At 29.2% G+C, this 14,399-nt stretch overlaps 2 protein-coding genes across 2 annotated transcripts; one reads left to right on the top strand and one right to left on the bottom strand.

Moving 5' to 3' along the window:
* Positions 1–303: 303 nt before the first annotated feature.
* On the bottom strand, positions 304–2,623 carry LOC100810507 (tetraspanin-6). The gene is made up of 3 exons (XM_003518064.5): positions 2,052–2,623; positions 1,473–1,792; positions 304–552 (listed from the first exon to the last, which is right to left on the bottom strand). Exons 1-3 carry the CDS (start codon positions 2,541–2,543, stop codon positions 513–515), a joined length of 852 nt encoding a protein of 283 aa, XP_003518112.1. The 5' UTR covers positions 2,544–2,623; the 3' UTR covers positions 304–512.
* Positions 2,624–9,173: 6,550 nt separating this feature from the next.
* On the top strand, positions 9,174–13,776 carry LOC100807291 (salicylic acid-binding protein 2). The gene is made up of 3 exons (XM_003518061.5): positions 9,174–9,862; positions 12,846–12,971; positions 13,074–13,776. Exons 1-3 carry the CDS (start codon positions 9,479–9,481, stop codon positions 13,356–13,358), a joined length of 795 nt encoding a protein of 264 aa, XP_003518109.1. The 5' UTR covers positions 9,174–9,478; the 3' UTR covers positions 13,359–13,776.
* The last annotated feature ends 623 nt before the right edge of the window (positions 13,777–14,399 follow it).

Genomic DNA, 14,399 nt, shown 5'->3' with positions numbered 1-14,399 from the left:
ACTTAAGTTTATATAATCTTAATTAATGAAATTTTGCTCTTTTATATATATATATATATATATATATATATATATATATATATATATATATATATATATATATATATTCATCTTACATAGTGTCATTAATTAGCGACTCGACTTTATTAAAAAGTTGGGATTTTGAATTATTTTATTCTATTACAGTTGCAATTTTTAATGTACTTTTTTTTTTGTGAACTCAGGGTATTTATTGGCCAAGAACTAAGTCTGAGTATTCAGATTTTTTTTTTAGCTTTCCAAGATAGGAGTTGAAAAATTAAATTAAAGAAAAAAAATTATAAATTAAAATAAAGTGGGAAAGCACAGATTTGGTATAATCTTTTGACATAAAGCTAAATGATTTGTACAAAAGCAAGATGACGGTAAAAACAAAGGCCTTGAATTCTTCTGTGACCGTTCACTGAGATCGAAACCAGTAAATTGTCCCCTCTTTTGATTACCCAAGAACACAAAGAGATGGGTGCATGAGCTCAAAAAAGCTCCTCCTTCTTGTTATACCACCATCTCCAACTGCGAGAAAAAGCAGAGGCCAAAAGCATTAGTTTATTGTCAGTCAAAAGATCCGGGCATCTTCGTATATGGGTTTCACATGTAGAAGCTGGAAAATTTGTCATTCACATTTCCAACAAAGAAAATAATTAAAGATTCTACTAACCCCTTTTTTTCCATGCAAAGCTTCAACTAAATCTATGTGCGAAAAGTAATAACATAGATAATACAAAATCATTGGAGATGCTCCATTTGCTTTAAACTATTTTGAAATCTTTTGACCATCCATATTTTTTTAGGAATTCTAGCAAAACATTTTCAGACAATCTCTTGTAATCCTATTCACTAAAATTCATCTGAATTTCACTAATTTGGAACAAAAGTTAGATATAGTCTTATAACTGTTTTGGTCTTATTGTCTAATTAGAATTAAAATTTTACTTTTAATGTAAATCCTTATTATGCGGCAAACTTCTAAGGTGAAATACTGAAATTCTAATTAGAGAATAACATAGCTTAAGGATGTGTATTTAAGTTTTCTGTGAATACCTAAGTCCATCTGATAAAAAAATGAGACTCACTATGTCACGAGACTCGTGTGAATTTTATCCAACAAGAAAAAAAAAGCCAAAAAAAGAAGAGAAATATTAACGACACATATATATTTTAACACTCTTTTTAAAGTACATTATTTATTATTAGCTGATTTATTTTGTGCATAAAATTAAAATTTATTAGAAATTATTAAACTATGAGTGAAGTTCATTAAACATGTGAAATCCATCAAATTTTTTACTCCAGTGATTTACAACTAATAATAAAAAAGTGTGTCTTAATGAAAGAATGTATTAAAAAGTGTGTTGATAGTGTTTTTTAAAGCTAAATATAAAATGTCAAATGTTCCAAATTAATCAACATTGAAAAGTAAATGTTAGACTCACCAATAGTAATCCCATCTGGGTTTAACTTTGGTCATGCGGTTTACTCCATGAGGATAATCAGTTTGAGCTCTTCTGGCATTCCTGAAAGCACAAAAGGCAATGGAATATATGCCTATGAGGAACACAAGAACGACAACGTTAAGAACAGAGATGTTGTGCCAGCCCCTTCTAATGTTTTCGAGCACACCAGCCTTGCAAGAGTCGCAATCGTAGCAAAGCAGAGTGGGGGCGTTGTTCCAACGGTAGCAGTCCGGATCTTGTGTCACTACCACTGTTTCCTCGTTGTAACTGCACCCTGTGGGTGGCTTACAACATCCAGACTGCATGCATTATTAACCCATGATTAATTACGATTAGCATTCATTATTAAAAAAACAATATATATATTATATAAAGTGCTACTTGTATAAATTTCAGAAGGTAATGTATATTTTCAGTCTACTCACCTGACAGACACAGTTGAACACATGCATATTCTGTTTACAACATTTTTTAATTGTTTATTTATGGTAATGCATGTTAAAATACCGAATGAACATATTAGATGAATAATAACATGTTAAAATTTTTGCTTAGTACCTGTATGGGAGACATGTCCCTCTGCACATAATCAAGAGGGGTCCAAAAGGCAAGCTTTGCACAAGTGTTAGACCCCAAAATGCAGCTCCTAATGGTGCTCCAGTACTGAGGATCCTTAATCCTATTCCTCAGCCATGGCGAATAACGGTCGAGACGATACTCTTTGTAAGCCCTACCAGGCACTTCCACTCCCCCACCCTGTTCCGTCACAACAAAGCCAAAAACGGCAAACCCTAAGAGGGCAGCTATAATGAACACCATGATCACCAAGTACACCCACAATGCCCATGCCACATGAAAACATGCCCCTATGAAACCCGCTAGCGAAATCACAAGCACAACAAAGCCTATCACCAAAAGTGGGGTTTGGAAGAAATTTTCACATGTTGTGGTGCTCCTTGCCATCCATAGACCCGCACCTATGATGGGTATTGATGCCAAGAGCGTGAAAAAGTTCAAGAATCCTATCACCGTGTTGCTGAAACGTTGCATATCTCACACCCTCTTTTCTCTCTCTCTCTCTCTCCCTATTGTTTTGGTTCCAATGCTTGTGATTTTTCTTATTTTAAAAGGATGATGGAAGCATTTGTTTTTATTTGTTTATGTCACTATACGTAAAGCTTTGAGAATTTCAACATTCGTATCTCCTTTTCTACATGCATGCTTTCCAGTGTTAGGAGATTCCGTAACTTAATATTAATATTTTTTTTCGAGGGATAACGACTGTGGAATTGTACTTCCCATTCTTAGCTATTAAGCTACTCTGAAAGTGGCGAGAATATATCCAAAATAAAAGAGTATCTACTGTGAAGAAATTAATAAATGGGAAAAGCAACTTTCTGATCTATGGTAAAGTGATAGCTCGTTGTCTTGTAAATCATGTATATACTCTTATATTTACAATGCGGCTTATCATGAATTTAATCTAGCTAACATGCATGTCAACCCGACCTAATAAAAAAAAAAAAACAAAGAAAGGTAACCTAGTTAAATCTAATTAAAAAAGATAGTGTTACACTACAACATTTTTTTTTAATAAAATCTAATTCAATTTAAAAAGAGAACTCAATTATTCTATATATATTTCAGTGATAAATAACAGGGTATTCATATTTACCCGTACGTAACTGATGTAATAAGACAATTTGTCGGGGAATCAATTCTTTTTGCATTTAAAAAAGGCAAGAAAAGAATTTGGAACAACTAAAGGCCTTTTGCGTAATATATCAGTGATGCTTTAGAGAGATAGACCAAAACCATATGGGTCCAGTATTGTGTTATATTCTTAGATGAGTATAGCGAAGTTAATTTTTTTTAATAATATTTATAAATAAAGAAACATATATAACAGGAATTAACTGTATATTTTGTTTTTTTTTTCTATATAAATTAATATGTATAGAGTGATTTTAATGTATAAAGAAATTTTATATATTTTTTAAACTTTTTCTCTTATAAGAATTTATTAAATAAATTTATCTAAATAGAATGATATATGAATCAATGACGCCGTCCCTTTTTTCATCCTCTCTAACTCACATGTACTGGGTCACCAAGTTATTATTCGTCAATGACAAGAACTGGATTCTCATTACGTATATTTTGATCAATTGATAGAATGATCTACCAGTGGGCCTCAACTCACCCACCTCAAACAGATAAGGCTGATACTTCATCCCAGAACTTGATAACGTAAATGCAATGGGTGCTACTTATTAACATATCTTTTGGGAGATTACCAGGACATAATTGGGAGACTGTACATCGTATATCAAATTACGCACTACGGACCATCTCTTTTGTCAACAAATAAAGGTAATCCTGCTCTAAAGAAAACTCCAAATCTTGGTTCGTCTCATAAAAGAAAAATTACCTACAGACTACAGAGTAAAGAAAAAAAAAAATAAAGTGAAAGATTAAGTCCAACCCAATTACAAGCGTTAATTAAAGTTTTTGTTCATGTGGTGTTTTGAGTTTATTTGTTATAAAAAAAAGAGTTAAATAAATATTTGGTCCTCAAATTTATTTTTTTAAATCTAAATTTAAAGTTTTTTTTTAGTTTTTAAAATTCACATAATATTTTTTTTAGTTCCTCTCCACAAAGTCAAAAGAAAAATAAGAAATTTGCTATTTGTGACGTTTTTTATTGTCAAAATTTAATTTTCTTTTGTAAATTTAAAAGTATGAATTATTATTTGAACTTAAATTTTTTTATTGATTTGATTATCATGTTTTTAAACCGACGGAAATTATACTTTAAAATAGAAAATCAATTTTTTAACTGTCAAAAATCTCCACAAATCGTGAATCTCTTATTATCTATTTTTTACATATGTGAAGAGGAACTAAAAATATTATTATGCGAATTTCAGGAGTTAAAAAAATAACTTTAAGTTTGAAGGACAAAAAATGAATGACCCAAATTTAAGGGATTAAAACACATATTTAAGTATAAAAAATAGTACCTTTTGTGAGAATTAAAAAGATTTATAATAACTTATTCATCTTATTTAATAAATTAAGCTAAACTTTTTTGAAATTGCTTATTTCTTATTGCTTGTCTACGTGAGATGATTAATCATTGTTTTGTATAGTCTTCTATATATTAAATGCTTAGCGAACAACTAAAAGGTGAAACTAATAGGTGATTTCGTGGGAAAAAGACTGACAATTTTCCTATTTAGCCAAATAAAAAATCCAATTTCCCCAACTAGCTACTTTTATTCTTTATTTACCTAATTAGCTATTTTTACTGTTTAAGGTGTGAATTCGGTATTGGAAAAACCTGATGCACACCCGAATTCTGACTTTTTTCTAAACTAATGTATTTTTGTTAAATTAAAAAATAAAATAAAATTATATTTTGTTAAATGTATTATTATTATTATTTTTAAATATTTTTTAATTAAAATATTTAATAATTAAAATTAATAAAAAAATATTGTATTTTAAAGCATTTTAAAATAATAAAATTTAGGATAAATAATAAAATTCCCTTTTGAAAGTGTAAAACATTGATAAATTATTCTATAAAAATGTTAAATAAAAATTTAGTTGTTAAATGTAAAAAAATACAATAAAATTAATCATATTGTTAAATTTGTAAGACCATTTTATCATCAAATTATAATTTTTAATGACCAATTTAACAATAAATTTTATTTTTTAATAACCAATTTGACATTAAATTGTAAAATTTAGGTATTAATTTGGCATTAAATTGTCTACAAACTAATTTGTTGTATATTTTTCATATTCAAGGCCTCAATTTGAGTTTTTCATCTTTGAGAAACTAGATTATCAGAAAAACTTGGTTATTTATCATAAATTTATTTAAAAATTAAATTATTAAAAAATTGGTTATTTTCTTCTCCCTTTGTAAATAATTTTATTATAAATTTTGTTTTATTAATAATAGAAAGAGAATATTAATATTTAATATAAATTTTGTTTTAAATTTACATTAATTATATTTTTAATTTTTTTGTTTGGGTTCGAGATGACGGGTGTTTTTCAACTTACTGGATTAAAGACTAACCTTAAGTGAGGTGTATGGTTGCCGTTGACTAAAGAAAATTTTGAACTCAGTAAGAATTCAACGTAGATTTTTCCACTAAATAAATCATTCTCACTCATATGAACACAATAAAATCTTACATCAACCATTTAGATTAATCATATTTTATAATTTAACAAAATATAAATTAATTTTATTTTTTAATTTAACAAAAGTACATTAGTTAAAAAAAGAAAAGAAAAACAGGGTCAGAATTCGGGTTTTGCTCACCCGAATTCCTAACCTGTTTAAAAAAAAGTAAAGGGAGGAGGGGGTGTGAATTCGGTTTTGCTAGTTGGGGGAATTAGATTTTTTGTTCGGCTAAATAGGAAAATTTGTCAAAAAGACTTAAGTTTTTGAATCACAAGAGTAAGTTTATCCCTTCAAAGACCAAATGAATTAACATATAATACGTAAATAATTTAATTCAACATAGTTGGCAAGAGAGTAGTGGAGAATTAAATTAGAGAGAGAAAATATATAGGATACCTTAGATTGATTCACCTTCAATGAGAATCGAATAAGGCTTTAGGTAAAACAATTATTCAATTATGAAATCGTTGTATGAACCCCCAATCTTAGATATTTTTATATCACTAATTTTATCTTTTTAAAATGTTTGTTCAATCTTAACCTACCCTTTTCTTGTACTTAATTCCTTTCAATATGAAATTATTATCAATCTATTTGTTTAACCTCAATCAATGTGCCATAATTACAAATTCAAATACGCAACCCCTGTAGATACGATCTTATAAATTTTATTACTAAGGATCATACACTTACGATTTCCCTTAAGGAAATCCCCTTCCTACATATCTAGGTCTAGAAAAGGGTGTTTTCTTAGAAATTAAATCTAATAAGTAAAGAAGCCCTGCACCGATGATGGCATAGTGATCTTGCGTATGGGCCTAGCCAATCGAATGTTCTTGTTCAGTGATTGAGTTGGGCCACTAAGCTTGCTATCAATTGGCAATGGCATGTTCTTGTTCTCCAAGAATGACTTAAAAAGAGTAAAACCTTGGCGGGGTTTATGAAGTGGAACCTCGTGCCCTGCCCCTCTTACTGTAACCAATGTAAGCCCTTCATAAACTTGACTCCAGCCACCAACCTCTTCATACATAAACGAAAGGATCCTCAGCACATATATACATAATACTAATAGAATTGCAAAAACATAAGTTATAATAACAGATTCATTTGGTGTCATTCTCAAAGGTAGCACCAACCTCGTCATTATCATACCAAACGTACCAATTGATGATGGTAGATAGGTTCAAGGCACGAATTGAATACCAAGACGCGGTTACAGGAACTACTGAATCAGTGTCTCCACTGCAGATGGGAAATTAAAACTCAACCATGATCAGCAACCTAGGAAAAATTATTTAGTTCAACCAAAGATATATATATAATAGCTTCTAACATGGATTTTTCATTTTGTGAATGACATGTTGATGATCGAGTAGGCTTGGTACTTAGATTGATCATGAGTAATAATTATTTTATAATTTAGAACAAAGGTAAAGTTATACTTTGGTAATCTATTGATCATGAGTTTGAATATGGATACAATCCTTTTACATATGTAAAGAATAAGATTACGTACAATAACACTTCCAATATCTTTATAGGCGAAAAGCCTTTAGACACCAAGATATGCTAGTTTAATAACTCTTTTTTTTTGAGATGTTCTTGGAATCAGCATAGACCTCACACCTCATTCTTATGCACAATCATAAAAAATTAATTAACAAGTAATAAAATATAAAAATATTTATTATTTTTTAGAATTAACCTAATTCCTTTAAATAAAAAATTATATAATTTGTTTCCTTAAATAACAGTTTCATCATATCAAGATATATTAAATATTTATATAATAAAAAATTCAATTTCTTAACAGCTTTAGCTCCAGACACTGACCACAAGCCATCCTATGTCGTGGAAAAGGTTTGCTTCTCAGCCTCTTGAGCACACTTCTATAAAATTTCGTTAGTTTTTTCACCCCACGCAAGTGCAACATATATCACAAAATAAAAATTATGAAAACTCGTCAGCTTACACGCATGATTATTTTTATCAACTCTATTAATTTATCTTAGATTGAAACATTTCGTCACATCTAAAATATAAAAATATAAACAATATTTAATTGTATTGTAATTTTAATGAGATTTAACATAAATAATTTAAATAATAATATATTTCTAATTTAACAATTAAATCCATAAAAATAATATTATATATAAAGTTATATTTTGGTCCCCAAATCTATATCCCTGGTGATCTCTAATCGCTACCCAACAATCCAAACACGTACGTAGAGCCCATGTAGCTAGTGACAAAGGCTATACAATAATATTGTTCGGACAAATCCTAACTTCATAAATCATAATGGCAGCCATGATAAATCATTAATTTCATCTTTTAAATAATACTTGAAATTGAACATTCAAAATGCCAAGTAATTAATACCTAGTGAAAAAAGAAAAAAATGAGAGACAAAGAGAAATATTATAATTATTATCATGTGATAAAAAAAGAAAAAGAAAAAGAAATAATAGATGCTAGTTAGGTATTTTAAAAAAAAAAAAAAGGTATTGAAATATCATTGCCGGCCGTAACCTTCATCTTATCCTAGAGTCTGGCCTCTCAGTACCGCTTATATATTTTATGTAATATTTGTTGAAGAAAAGCCAATCCCACCACTCTGCTTTGTTTATGGTTTACCTCGCAACCACTAGGTTAATCATAAGATCACACATAAGGAAACCATGTTTTCTGTCAAAGATATGCCTCATGATTACTTAATTAAGGTATCGATAAACTATTATTTGCAAAAGTAAAAGCTAATATAGTGTTTATTATCCGATTATTTTATTATTTCTCAATAAAAAATGTTAAAAGCAACAATAATTTCTTGAACAAAAGCAAGTTTTTTTTGTCAGACAGCATTGCTGCACCATCAACCGTTTAAAAGCATGGATAGTTGCATCCTGAACTCTTTGTCATTTTGCATTAGTCTTTTCTTAATTGCAATAATTGTTTGATTTCGAATAGAAAATCATTGCCAAAAACTTTTCTGGATATCTTCATATATTGCCAAAAACTTAGCAGTTGCCGGAATAAATTTATCGATCCTAACAAGAATGTCATTTAATTCTATCCAGTTCTCACTATAATTTTCACCCCATTTAATTAAACTTGATTGACCAAAATTTATAAGATGTAATTTGTGAATTATGCAAGCTAAAATATAAGTGTGCATGAATTAATTTATTTTAAGATAAAACATTATTTACTTAATAATTTTAGAGTTTAATGTTTATACACAGATAATATAAAATAATTTTACATTATCATTTAATCATAAATCATCAATTAAATTATTTTAAAATAATTATTTTAAAAATTAATAAATTTATAATATATAATTCTTTTTTAATGTATAATTCTTTAAAAGTTATGATTATTTAAGTCAATAAACTCATCATATTTTAAAAGTTGCGAGTATAATTTTTCACCCTATTAGTATATAATTCGTTTTCTCATAATTTTATGGCAGATCGTTGTTATGTAATAATTAATTAATAGCGAATTTGAATTTCAGTCGAAAGTTTCTAAACCAAGATTTGTTAAGATAATGCGAAATATAATCCTTTTCCCCTAAATTAGAGCCTCCAAATTGTAATCTAAACCTGCATTATATGTGGAAAAAAAATCCAAACATGTATTTGAGTATTCAAAGCGAATAATTCGGCTATTAATCTCTAGACAAAAAAGAAACCTCGACCCATTTCAGTGTCTATATATAGCCAGGAGAGGTACAAAGTAGTAATCACTACAACCCTAAGAAGAAGAAATCATCATGAGTTCAAAAAATAGTATAGATAGGAAGCCGAAGCACTATGTTCTGGTGCATGGGGCTTGCTATGGAGCTTGGCTTTGGTATAAGCTCAAGCCACGCTTGGAATCTGCAGGGCACAAGGTCACAGTGCTCGACCTTGCAGCTTCTGGAACCAACATGAAGAAAATTGAAGATGTTGACACTTTCTCACAGTACACTGAGCCTTTGTTGCAGCTAATGGCCACAATTCCCCCAAATAAGAAGGTAGTTCTAGTTGGTCACAGTCTTGGGGGGCTCAACATAGCACTTGCAATGGAAAAGTTCCCAGAAAAGGTTGCAGTTGGTGTTTTCGTAACAGCTATAATTCCAGACATTGAACACAAGCCATCCTATGTCTTGGAAAAGGTTTGCTTCTCAGCCTCATCTTTAGTATACTTCATAAAAAAATTCCTTTATTTTTTTCACCCGACGCAAGATGCAATGTTATAAAAAAACAATAATATGAAAACTGATCAGTATATAATAAACTGCTATAATTAATTAAGACTTAAGAGTATCAATAAATTTTAACTGTCATTCTGATCAGTTTAAATTGCTACAATTCATGTGAAAAATGTCCTTTTAATCTGAATGTTATATATTCAACTCAAAGTTATTAGCGTCCGCCATTTTCAATTTTTCATCCATACTCAACACCAATGATTTTTGAAAGCCTCCCAAGCTCCGGCCTCCGGTGACATTTCCTCCATCAATAGTGGCTCCAACCGGCGGTGGTTTGCTTCACCAGGCCGGTGGGGCTTAGAGCCGCATGGTGAGATTTGTTCATGACTACTAAACCATACAGTCTGCAAGTTTGCATGCCAACCAAATCAGGCACTAAATTTATGTTTGACAAAATATTTTATTTAGTTTTTAATTTTTTTACTTGTTGAAAAGTTTATTTGATTGTTCAATAATTAATAAGTAATGTTTTTTTAGTAATTTCTTATTAGTTTATATTTTTTAAATTCTATTTAAAGTAATATTTTTTAAAACATTAGTTTTTATTTTTTATATATCTTTTTCTTTTTTATCTTTAATATATTTATCAAATTCTTTTATTATTCTTTTTAAATAAATCAGAGTTTTATTATTTTTCTTTTTTTACTCATTCATTTGTTTCGTCGTCTTATCTTTTTCTTCAACATGCAGACCTTCCATTTTGTTTCACATTGAGAGTAAAAAAAGAAAAACAATAAAAAAGAAACATAGGGATTGATTATTTTATTTTTTATATTATGATTACATTCTTAATTTAATGATTATACTATTTATTTTATTTAGGATTATAAATCAAGACATTGATAATGATAAATGATAGATTTATTTTTTTGTTATTATATTTTATATTTTTTTATGTTACAATATTTATTTTAACCATTGTACCACTTATAAATTTAATTTATTATTTCAACACTATATGTTGTATTTTATTTTTTTTTGAATAATTTTACAATAGATGATATATGATTTATTTTAACTAGTACACTAATTAAAATAATACAAGTATAATATCTACTTATATGTATTTTCTTATATTATCATAAACTTGATTAAAAATATTTTAAGAAACAATATAATATTAATAGTAGAATATTTAACATAAAAAATATAGCATAAAATAGTAGAATATAAATATGTTTATTTTATTATTTTATATTTTTAATTATTTTAATAATTAAATCAAACATTTTTAATTTAATAAATTAGCTTTTAAGTTTTTCATTACGAGTTAGCTTTTCAATTAATTTTATTAAATAAAAATGTAATTTAACGAATTAATAGAAATCACAGGTTATAAAAATAATATAATAACCGTTAAAATTAGATTAGTATAATTTGATGTTTATATCTGAGGTTATTTAATCATTTTTCATTTGAAGTTTGTTGAAAAAAATTAGAAAGAAGTATAATATTGTGAAATAAAATACAGATGCTGCATAGAATTACGTACTAAAGTTCAAGACTCATGCGGAAGGAAAAATCAACCGTGGGAGGAGTCTTGTCGGTGCAGTGAGATAAAGTAGAATAAATTGGCATGAGCATAAAGTAGAATAAATAAAGCATGCACCATTCAGAAATGGCACCCCACCAAATATTTGCGTGCTCCACAAATATTATTCCTACTCCGTATCTATATCGATCGTTAATTATTAGTATATAAGAGGAGTATCCTAGTGAATTATTTAATTACTCGTATATCATAGCTTTTCTGAGCGGCTTCATAATGAAACTTCCCACTTTGAAGATTTTTTAATGTAGCACCAAATTAAATTACTTTAAAAATTAAAAAAATTAAATTGAATCTTAAAAAAATTAGATGATCAATTTGAATTTAAAAAATAAATTAAAGGATAAAAAATTAATTTAGCATTATTTTTTCTTTCTCCTTGCATCAACCCAATTAGAGCATCCCTCTTATTCAAACCGTTAGAAAGCTACAACTGTTGATGATAATAGGTAAAGATCAATACACTTATATAACCCAAAACGATGTCAAACAATATAGATAACAGGCTGGCCTAGATAATAATTATCTAAGTGTCATCATATTATTTTAACTGAAATAAAATAAAAGCTACATTTTAATTGTAAAATATATATCTAACTTCATCCAATATAATTCTTTAGCCACCATTTAGATTTGAGAGTGTATTTCGACCTCCCTAAGTTCATCCTAACATTTTTTGGCAAGCCCACATTGAACCTATTTCCTCAAGGTTATGAGACAAATGCAGTAAAAAGAAATAGACATGGGAGCATCTGTTAAAAAAATAAAAATCTAAAGGCTGGGATAGCATCATGTGGGAAACAACTGGCTTGATTACAGGATGATGGAAAAATGGGACAATGTTTTAGTGGGGGAGTTTGGGTGGTGTATTTGTTTTGAAACGAATTGGATGACGGGGAAAAATGGGAGAGATTGAATAAAGATTATTTATTTGGGTAAGTTATGAGTGAGGGGATGTCCAGATATGTTTCTTATAATTAAATGGTTAAAATGCTATATGATGGAGTTTTCATTGTTCTCGGATCTTGGGTCCAAGATGAGGAGTGTCTCTCATTCCATTAGTCAAAGATTATTGTCACTTGTGATATGTAATTGTTGTTGAATTAAAAAGAATTTTACACATAAAACATTAAATATAATTTTTTTTGTTAAATATATCAATTGCTAGGTGAACGTAATATGATCTTATAATATTATATTAATTCTATGGATTAAGATGGAGTTAGATATTTATATTATTTATTTTATATAATGGAATGTTGATAGATGAATAGATAATATGCATGAAAAAACAAGGTAAGAAAATTACAATTATAATCATTTTTATTCCTTCAACAGCTCCTTGAGAGTACCCTAGCGACGAATTTGTTGGACAGTGAATTCTCCAAGAGTGGAAACAAAACCATAGTTGTTTTTGGTCCCAAATTCTTGTCCAATAAACTCAATCAAGCCTCCACCATTGAGGTAATTACATATTACAACCTTGTCCATATATTGCTTGCCGAAAAAGTGGCATGCTTTTTTTTCTTCTCTTACGTAAATAAAAATAAGGATTGGATTTTGCAGGATATAGAATTAGCCAAGACTTTAATAAGGCCAGGGTCCCTTTTTATTGAAGACTTGTCCCAACAAAAAAACTTTTCCATACAGGGATATGGGTCAGTTCCTCTTGCTTTTATCGTTTCCACTGAGGACCAGGAAATTCCATTGAATTTCCAGCATTGGATGATTCAAAATGCTGGAATCAATGTCGAAGTTCTAGAGATCAAAGGCGCAGATCATATGCTTATGATTAGCAAGCCACAAGAACTATGTGATTCTCTCCTCCAAATAGCTACTAAATATGCATGAATCATGAGAATTCATTTGAAACCACGAGATGTTACAAGTAAAATAATATTCGGTTGCAACGACGAGACAGATATGAAGTTGTATTTTTCATATGTCAGGAAAAAAATGAATGTTGCAATTTGACCATGGTTGTGAATAAAAATTGATAATTCTTTACGTGGAGTCATGAGTGGTGTTTGGCGGATGTGAGTGGTATATGAGAGTTAGGGATAAATGTTACTTTTGTGAGAATGTTGTTGTGTGTGATGAGTTGCAAAATGATGAAATTATATATTGGGTGAGAAAGTTTGCTGGGAGAATTTAATTAGATAGTTTGGTGGGAGAGTTAGAAAAGAGAGTTAGGTGGGAGGGTTAGATCGGAAAATTAGGTAGAAGTACACTGTTCCACATCATTTATCGAGTTCATGTGAATTATTGAGATCTGTGTTAATGTGGTTGTCAATACATATGAGAGAACGGTGTGCACCTGTGCACATCACAAAAAAAAGTTTGTTCATTGCATCATAATTGTTTATCGCACTGTTCTGCATCATTCATCGAGCCCACATAGATTATTAAGATCCACACATCAATGCAGTTATTAGTTCATCTGAGTGAACAATGTATAACTACTCACATCACAAACAAAAGTTTGTTCGTTGCATAATGACTGTTGATTACATTGTTCCGCATCACTTATCAAGAACGACCTCAAATTAATAGTAAACAAAAAAAATAATATTTTCGACCCTTAAAACAATATTTAAGTGGTCATGTTATGAAATTTATAAAATTTATCTCAAATACATTAAAAATATTTGTGACAAATTTATTTCATAGTTTTCACGTCAAAGAATCCAAAAAGTTTGTAAGAATGATTCAAGTTGTTTTTTTATTATTACTGCACAACGCACTAATCCTTATCGCATGTTGAGGTCATATGCTGACCCGACTCGCATGCCAATTATTAATGCATGTGATCGCACCAGTGAACACCGACATGCAACACACAAAAATTTGTGTGAACGATTCAAGCTATTTTTTATTATTACTACTCATTGC

The sequence above is a fragment of the Glycine max genome, chromosome 2, assembly GCF_000004515.6.
Source record: "Glycine max cultivar Williams 82 chromosome 2, Glycine_max_v4.0, whole genome shotgun sequence".
In the NCBI taxonomy this organism is placed as follows: domain Eukaryota; kingdom Viridiplantae; phylum Streptophyta; class Magnoliopsida; order Fabales; family Fabaceae; genus Glycine; species Glycine max.
Note: the sequence above shows the minus strand (reverse complement) of the source record. Positions and strands in the feature narration are given on the sequence as shown.

Bases quoted from the DNA above. Each gene is read 5' to 3' on its own strand.
- LOC100810507 (XM_003518064.5), bottom strand. From the start codon at position 2,543: ATGCAACGTTTCAGCAACACGGTGATAGGATTCTTGAACTTTTTCACG. The intron at 1,793-2,051 runs GTACTAAGCAAA...TAATGCATGCAG, and splicing joins GGGACATGTCTCCCATACAG to TCTGGATGTTGTAAGCCACC. The intron at 553-1,472 runs GTGAGTCTAACA...TTTTTCTCGCAG, and splicing joins CCCAGATGGGATTACTATTG to TTGGAGATGGTGGTATAACA.
- LOC100807291 (XM_003518061.5), top strand. From the start codon at position 9,479: ATGAGTTCAAAAAATAGTATAGATAGGAAGCCGAAGCACTATGTTCTG. The intron at 9,863-12,845 runs GTTTGCTTCTCA...TTCCTTCAACAG, and splicing joins CATCCTATGTCTTGGAAAAG to CTCCTTGAGAGTACCCTAGC. The intron at 12,972-13,073 runs GTAATTACATAT...TGGATTTTGCAG, and splicing joins ATCAAGCCTCCACCATTGAG to GATATAGAATTAGCCAAGAC.